The sequence below is a fragment of the Schistocerca serialis genome, chromosome 4, assembly GCF_023864345.2.
Source record: "Schistocerca serialis cubense isolate TAMUIC-IGC-003099 chromosome 4, iqSchSeri2.2, whole genome shotgun sequence".
NCBI classification, from domain to species: Eukaryota; Metazoa; Arthropoda; class Insecta; order Orthoptera; family Acrididae; genus Schistocerca; species Schistocerca serialis.
In genome coordinates, this window is record NC_064641.1 from 236939517 (window position 1) to 236949036 (window position 9520).

General features: G+C 43.2%; 1 protein-coding gene across 1 annotated transcript in view; it reads right to left on the reverse strand.

The window, feature by feature from the left end:
• LOC126474377 (uncharacterized) overlaps positions 1–8898 on the reverse strand; it is a 160615-nt gene extending 151717 nt beyond the window's left edge. The window contains exon 1 of the mRNA XM_050101844.1: positions 8786–8898. Within this exon, the coding sequence (XP_049957801.1) occupies positions 8786–8898 (113 nt within the window). The remainder of the gene's footprint in view (positions 1–8785) is intronic.
• Between the last annotated feature and the right edge of the window lie 622 nt (positions 8899–9520).

Here is a 9520-nt window from a genome sequence, read left to right on the forward strand (position 1 = left end):
GCAATGGCTCGAAAACATATTCATGATTGAATAAATAGTAAAAAAGTGATTTGGTTGCATATTTATTACCAGATAAGTCACCAATTTAAATCACAGTCGCAGTTCGTCATCCACAATGGATACACGGAAATTTCTCAACTCTCTTGCCATCATCGCACATTCATTCATAATCTGAATACTGTATGCTGTAAACATTTATAGAGACGTCCCCATCCCGTTTCTTGAATAAACGAACATATTTCAGTCAGTAGGAGCTGGCATGTTAGCAGAGATTAATTTTCAGACAGAAATAAGGTTTGGGAGGTAGGAGATAAGGTACTGGCAGAAGTGAAACTCTGTGGGTAGGTTGTGAGACGGGCCTGGATAGCTCAGTTGGTACGCCACTTGCCCGCGAAAGACAAAGGTCCCAATATGAATCTGCCAGGAGGTTTCAAAATTTAATTTCCTTGCATATGCAAAATATTTAGGCACATGTTGTGCATCCTAATTTACAGTATATAAACATGTCAGAATTGGCTACTTGAAACAGGCACCATTATATAACTGAAAATTTATTATTGAATGTCAATTTGCTATCACTCTCAGTGGCTTTGTGTATCATTTTCATTTAGATTAAGTTACAGCTGAACTTCTTAATAGCATGTTTGTCCGTGTTTGGAACGAAATACATTCTGAGTAACAGGGATCCGATGGTTTATTGGTAGGTTTTTGGAGGTAGGCGGCATTAGATGCCTATGCACAAGTCATGCAATTCTCGTAAATATGGGGCCGCCGATTTTCGTACGAGGTGATGGCGACCGATAGCGACACGGATGGGGTCCACAGCATTTACATCAGGTGAATTTGGTAGCCGAAACGTCAACGTGAATTTACCGTAATGCTCCTCAAACCACTGTAGGACTGTTCAGGCTGCGAGACACGAACATTTATACTGCTGAAAGATAACATCGCCGATGGATAAGCCATCAAGCGTGAAATGAGACAGGTGGTTTGCAACTGTCAGTGCGTCCTCGATTACTACCACATGTTCAATGCAAGCGCAGAAGAAGATCTCCCACAGCATAATACTGCTCCCACCAGCCTGTGTCCGTGGCGCACTGTATGTTTCGAGCCACCGTTCACCTCGATGATGGCGGTTGCGGAACGACCAGCAACCTAGTGTAGTACAAAAGTGATTCATTCGAAGAGCTGATGCGTTTCCATTGATCAATGGTCGAATCCCGATGGTCGCGTGCCTATTGCCATCGTAATTGACGATATCGTTGGGTCAACATGTAAATGTGTTGGGGTGGTCAGCTGCGGAGTTCCATGTTCAACAACACACGACGAACAATGTGGTCCAAAATACTAGTGCGTGCACGATCGCTGGGCTCTTTCGGCAGAGATACCACAGATCACCATCTATCCTACTTAACGGAACAGGCAAGCCTCAGAATCCCGCGTTCTGTGAAGAGTCGTGGACGTCCAATCATTCAGCGCCTAGTGGTAGTTTCACTGTCTTTCTACCTGTTTCCGTAGATATTCACGGCAATAGCACGAGAACATCCAGTCAGCTTCGCCGTTTTCGAGATAATCGTTCACAGGCTCTGCTTAAAAACAATCTGGCCTCTGCCAGAGTCGCTTATCTAAATGGATTTCCCCATTTGAAGCCCATATCTTCGCTCGGAAGAACCCCGTCCTTGTATACTTCGTGTAGGTACTTTTTTCATCACGTCACGTTCCCGTAACACTATCAGGCGGCATCCAACGTGCCGGTGGACAATGGTCGTAATGTTTCAGCTTAACAGTGTGAACATTTACAATAATGTCACATGCATTAGCAGCAATTAATACCAGGGTTGGTAGTCGGCTTGACGAGCCCATATAAAATTCCGACCTGCCTTGCCTGTCTTGTCCCAGTAGTAACACCTGTTTCTCCAGATCACCGAAGTTAAGCGCTGTCGGGCTTGGCTAGCACTTGGATGGATCACCATCTGGGTCTGGCGAGTACTGTTGGCAAGTGGGGTGCATTCAGACCTTGTGATACCAATTGAGGAGCTACTTGATCAAGAAGTAGTGGCACCGGACTCGAAAACTGACAACCGCCGGGAGAGCGGTGTGCTGACCACTTGCCCCTCCGTATCCAAATCAGGTGTCTCCGACGGGCTGAAGACGACACGGCGGCGGTTGGTAGCGTTGGGCTGTCAAGGCCTGTTCGGACGATGTTTGTTTTGTATCTTCGCTAGGGTGATCACCCGTCCGTGTCTGCTCCGCTTACATACTTTTGCTACCGCGTCACGTGCCTGCAACGCTACCAGGAGGCACCCAACGTCTCGGTGGACACTGATCATAAGGTTTGGATCATCAGTGTACTTCTTTCAATCCTCAACTGAAATCTCTGACTTGAAAATACTCGCGTTTCTTTAACAGATTATCAGTGGCACTGGTTGAATGATGATTGTCACTAATTTCGGAAGGCATTAAATTTGCGATATTTGTACTGACATACATTTGATTTTTTCAAGGGAAACTTACAGACTAGCAAAAATTTTAAGAGATGGTTATTAGACGAATTCTGCTCTGGAAAACGTGAAAACCGGCATCCAAAAATTGACTAGGCCAAGCCTATTAATTCTCTCTCTCTCTCTCTCTCTCTCTCTCTCTCTCTCTCTCACACACACACACACACACACACACACACACACACACACACACACACACATATATATATATATATATATATATATATATATATATATATATATATATATATAGTGTTACAAAAAGGTACGGCCAAACTTTCAGGAAACATTCCTCACACACAAAGAAAGAAATGTTCAAAATGTCCTCCGTTAGCGAGGATACATGCATCCAGCCTCCGTCGCATGGAATCCCTGATGCGCTGATGCAACCCTGGAGACTGGCGTATTGTGTCACAGCCGTCCACAATACGAGCACGAAGAGTCTCTACATTTGGTACCGGGGTTGCATAGACAAGAGCTTTCAAATGCCCCCACAAATGAAAGTCAAGAGGGTTGAGGTCAGGAGAGCGTGGAGGCCATGGAATTGGTCCGCCTCTACCAATCCATCGGTCACCGAATCTGTTGTTGAGAAGCGTACGAACACTTTGAAATGTGCAGGAGCTCCATCGTGCATGAACCACATGTTGTGTCGTACTTGTAAAGGCACATGTTCTAGCAGCACAGGTAGAGTATCCCGTATGAAATCATGATAACGTGCTCCATTGAGCGTAGGTGGAAGAACATGGGGCCCAATCAAGACATCACCAATAATGCCTGCCCAAACGTTCACAGAAAATCTGTGTTGATGACGTGATTGCACAATTGCGTGCGGATTCTCGTCAGCCCACACATGTTGATTGTGAAAATCTACAATTTGCTCACATTGGAATGAAACCTCACCCGTAAAGAGAACATTTGCACTGAAACGAGGATTGACACATTGTTGGATGAACCATTCGCAGAAGTGTACCCGTGAAGGCCAATCAGCTGCTGATAGAGCCTGCACACGCTGTACATGGTACGGAAACAACTGGTTCTCCCGTAGCACACTCCATACAGTGACGTGGTCAACATTACCTTATACAGCAGCAACTTCTCTGACGCTGAATTTAGGGTTATCGTCAACTGCACGAAGAATTGCCTCGTCCATTGCAGGTGTCCTCGTCGTTCTAGGTCTTTCCCAGTCGCGAGTCATAGGCTGAAATATTCCGTGCTCCCTAAGACGCCGATCAATTGCTTCGAACGTCTTCCTGTCGGGCACCTTCGTTCTGGAAATCTGTCTCGATACAAATGTACCGCGCCACAGCTATTGCCCCGTGCTAATCCATATATCAAATGGGCATCTGCCAACTCCGCATTTGTAAACATTGCACTGACTGCAAAACCACGTTCGTGATGAACACTAACCTGTTGATGCTACGTACTGATGTGCTTGATGCTAATACTGTAGAACAATGAGTGGCATGTCAACACAAGCACCGAAGTCAACATTACGTTCCTTCAATTGGGCCAACTGGCGGTGAATCGAAGAAGTACAGTACATACTGACGAAACTAAAATGAGTTCTAACATGGAAATTAAGCGTTTCCGGACACATGTCCACATAACATCTTTTCTTTATTTGTTTGTGAGGAATGTTTCCTGAAAGTTTGGCCGTACCTTTTTGTGACACCCTATATATATATATATATATATATATATATATATATATATATATATATATATATATATATGAGCAACCCGTTGGTTGCACATAAATTAATGCAAATTGATGCCAATTCACCAATTATCAGGAACTTGACGCAATGCAATAATATTCTTAGGTTGAATGAGACTACGTATATGGTTCCAGAGGCCTTTTCAAGTCTCAAATATCTATGAAGCATATATGCAGACAGAAGCGACGAATGGAAATTTGTACTCGGCCTTGGCAGTTGAATCTCAATGTAGACAAGTGTAATGTGCTGCGAATACATAGAAAGAAAGATCCCTTATCATTTAGCTACAATATAGCAAGTCAGCAACTGGAAACAGTTAATTCCATAAATTATCTGGGAGTACGTATTAGGAGTGATTTAAAATGGAATGATCATATAAAGTTGATCGTCGGTAAAGCAGACGCCACACTGAGATTCATTGGAAGAATCCTTAGGAAATGCAATCCGAAAACAAAGGAAGTAGGTTACAGTACGCTTGTTCGCCCACTACTTGAATACTGCTCGGCAGTGTGGGACTCGTACCAGATAGGGTTGATAGAAGAGATAGAGAAGATCCAACGGAGAGCAGCGCGCTTCGTTACAGGACCATTTAGTAATCGCGAAAGTGTTACGGAGATGGTAGATAAACTCCAGTAGAAGACTCTGCAGGAGAGCCGCTCAGTAGCTCGGTATGGGCTTTTGATAAAGTTTCGAGAACATACCTTCACCGAGGAGTCAAGCAGTATATTGGTCCTTCCTACATATATCTCGCGAAGAGACCATGAGGATAAAATCAGAGAGATTAGAGCCCACACAGAGTCATACCGGCAATTCTTCTTTCCACGAACAATACAAGACTGGAATAGAAGGGAGAACCGATAGAGGTACTCAAGGTACCTTACGCCACACACGGTCAGGTGGCTTGCGGAGTATGGATGTAGATATAGATGTATAAATTTTCATTCCTCTCTGCAGTGTGAACATATACTGTGGTGTCACCGCCAGACACCACACTTGCTAGGTGGTAGTTTTAAATCGTCCGCGGTTCATTAGTACATGTAGGACCCGCGTATCGCCACTGTGTGATCGCAGACCGACCGCCACCACAAGGCAGGTCTCGAGATACGGACTAGCACTCGCCCCAGTTGTACGGACGACGTAGCTAGCGATGCACACTGACGAAGCCTCGCTCATTTGCAGAGCAGATAGTTAGAATAGCCTTCAGCTAAGTCAATGGCTACGACCTAGCAAGACGCCATTAGTAACATTGCATGTATCTAAAGAGTCTCACTTGTATCGCCACAATCTCCAGATGTACCAAAAGGATGGATTAAAGTTAAGTATTCTAGAAGCTACGTACTTTTCTTTATAGCATTCATTACGTATCCTGTTTCAGACCTCACGCCACCCTGCTTTAACTTAGCGCGTGCCTTTCGGCTTCCTCTCATTGTGTGTAGGCTGTCTTGTCTAGACACAACATATACATTACTAAATTAGTCTCAAAGTCAATGATGAAGACGGTGTCCACAACGTACAGGCTGCTGACAACCTTCTCCAGCTGAGTTCTTCTCATTATTATTCGATTGATTACTAGCTGCTACTGGTCGATTTGGCAGCTGTTTGGAGACTATGCAATACTGAATGAGAAGCAAGTCTGAGTTACAGCAAGTAGATGAAGTCGGTTGCGGCCAGTAATATGACAAGGAATCCAATTCGAAATATGCATAAGCATAAACGTTTCAGGAAGAGGGAGACACACTTTTTTGTAGAGATTTGCTGTATTTGTTGAATTTCTTAAAGATTGGGTGTACTTTTCTGGGAGATGGGTGACAATCACTAATTTCTCTCCAGGCACTTGCAGGAACCGCAACATTAGTATCATCCTTGAGTGGAAGGACCGCTTTTATATTAACACCTTCCAGCTGGATCAGCAAGTAATCGGGAGGGTATTCCTCAGAACGTCTTATCTCATGCGAATTCCCCTGAATTAGCAAATGGTTGGGCAGGGAATTCCCTAGAATTTCTTATCTTGTTTGAAATACCTAATAAACAAGTTCTCACCTGTTTCCAGGAATGTTCCGACATGCATGAAACTGGTAAGTTCTGTCTTATCAATAAACACATCATGTTTCTCATCTGCTTTGCCACGGAACGTGATCTCTGCACCTCTAAGCTGGCATTATACTCTGCTTCCACATTCCAAGTAACGGGAAACATTTATCCACCTACATTCAAATGTAGGTGATGTCTCTCTGAATACTTCTATTGAATGGTAATATATCCAATTTCATAGTGCAATTAACTTGGTTGTCTAATTCCGGCTGGTACATAAGCAAATCTCGCAACCTCCGATAAGAGAATGTCACCATGTACAGTTGCCCATCAGGGCACTTCCATTTGTCAGTCTCTGGCTCCTCACGAGCAAGATGTCAGAGTGGGTGTGATGTTATATGTATTAAATTTTATAATTTTGCACTAAGGAAAACTAATACAGAGGAAAGCTGGTGAACTGGATCATAGTAGTAAGAACAGAAAGTGAAATACAACATCGACATTTCTTTGTTACAGAAAACAAGCTACATACAAAACGCAATGTGACGTGAAATCCTTAACTATAATATGAGTGAGTGGAGCAGTAAGGGAGCGCAGATATTACAGTAATGGCGTCCAGACATTACACAAAGAATTCAGTGGCTATGACTTAATCAAGGTGCTATGTTTGAGATAAAAGACCAATGTCGAAACATGTAACATATGTTATGACACCAAGAGCGTACAAAGAGTATCATCGAACAAAGATATTCTACTACTACTACTACCGGCGTGTTTGGGAAGACAAATAATGTCGTTCTCTTCCAGGGTAGTGGTGGTCATCCTGTCAACTAATCATCATTCACATTGGTGAGCGCAGGCGAACATAATTCTTCTAAAATTATGAGACAAAGTGAAGACGATTTTGGCAGTTTTTGTCCAGATGTTGAGTGAGATAGAGGATTTGTTGTATGCAAAGCCACAGTGTATTTTACAAGTAATTTTCTGTTTCGCTGCTTCTGCTACTAGGTATGTACAGAGAGTTCTGGGCCAAAGTGTGTTACCGATGTCGTTACTGATGACCTCATTGATAACCTCACTGAAGACGTCACCAATGACATCACTGATGAATCATGTAATTTTCCCACCTGTAACCCGCCCATCTCTGACAAAGGTCAACTGCCATGTATAAAATGACGGGTAATTCATAATTCTGGCGGAAAATACAAAATATGGGCAGGCAATTCAAAATTTGAGTGATAAATTAAAAAATAGTCTATTTCCGCTAGAGTGTTTGCTATGGGAAGAGGTTGTTGTCCTAAATATAAACTGGTGGGATATTCAAAACTGTGCTTTGTCATGCTGGCTGAGTTTGAATACTGACCCATGCTCTATGATGTCACAATCCGAGCACCAGCCTAACTATGACGTCAGAATCCAAGATGGTTGACCTGAAACATAAGATGGCGTTCGAAGATGGTGACCAGAACATACACCTCTACGGCGTCACAGTTCAGCTCAGACCAGTTGGGTTATTTACAACATTTTAGAATTTCAGCATATTGGCCTAAACTTGAGAACTGGTGCATGGTGGTCCAGAGTTGGCATACTGTCCCTGGCTCTATGACGTCGCAATCCAGCTCAGACCTGCTCGGCTTGTAGTGTAGAATTCCGGCATATTGGTCCAGACGTGAGATACCGGGCCAGTCCTACTGTAAGCCACTATGTACTCAGAAATGTATAGTCACTGCTTCACCTAACCTTAAGTTTCGGTCGCTCCATTTGCGACTTCATTTAAATAAATACTGGGAGGTACAGACCTTCTCCCCGACTTATTCCCTAAGTTAAAGTCCAAACTGTACATTGTGTAGTATGAACACATGGATCTTTATTTAAATAAATACCTTTTCTTGGGGAGCTCCCTTTATACACTCGAGAATTTTCCCACCACGTACCACTGCCGCCCCTAAAAGGTTGTGCAGAGCTGTCAACCGCCGAGGTCGCTGTGTCTCCTACGACATAAGAGTCTGGCAGCCAGTAGTCAGTCGACCATTCGTCAGTGACATTACACGCATACTACCGAAGAAACAAAAATCACTACAAAAATAAATTGTGTGTGAAATGGACGCCGGCTTTTTACCAACAAAAACGTAACTAACGTCACAGAGCCGTTATACACTGAACTTACATGAACTAGGCATGCAGCACAACATTTGAGAATGAAACACGCTTATACTTCCTGACAAGTCGAAACGCACCCATCATAGTGTGACAAATACATATGACAGGAAAGCGTGATCCTTTATACAAGAATATTGGTCAGTACTTTACTTGCACAAGGCGCAGCAAGACGAGAACTGAACTACCTTCACGACAGGGTGTAGTTCCAGGTGACAGCAGATGACTGTAGCATTGCCCAGGGACACAGCAGAGTTCGTTACATACATCTACTGCAAAGTACATGAACGCTACGCCTCGAGAGTGCAGCCAGAGGCTGACAGGGATGACGTACAAAGTACTAGCCTCCGCATAACGTCACAAATGATTCACACATACAAGCACCGCTGGCTGCACTTCTTCTCTCTGGGCAGAGATCGGTCACTATCAAGACCATGCACGTTGACCCCACTCAGGAGTCGCTGCTGCATGATGTCTTGCAGATTATGCATAGTCGCTTCTCTAAGGCATTCACTTGCTGTGATGGAATATTTGATATTGATGTAGACGACACGTTATTTTATCGAGGGTCGTGAACGAACAAAGTGAGCAACCCATCAATACATCATAACAGCCGTATAAACATTCTGAATTTCATAACCACTTCATATTTTGCTCATGTTGTAGCATATCGGAACTATATTTTGACGTCAGGTGACATACATACAGCAAGTCACTAAATTTGCACGTCAGTTTTATGTTGAAATCAATGAATAACGCATTGAAATAGATGAAATCTCCAGCTAAACAAGTTTTAACTTCTCTTTTCAGTTGTAGTCTTACGCTATTAAAACGAATATTGTACCGACTACACTGAATTTTCTGTATTGGTCCGCCTCTTTTCAGTGTCCCTATTCTGTGTTACATAGACTGAACAAGTTCTTGATATAAAAGTCAAATAAAAAACACCTTCAGCCCTATATTTCAAATTATATTTTACTTACGTGGACAGTTTCAGCGTTTCACTATGCCATCTTTAGGCCGCTGACCGACGTTTGGGAAGCTTTGACATGTGGTAACACCATTCATTGAATTATCATGTTAGGGTACTCCCATTTCTGCTACAGATCCAAA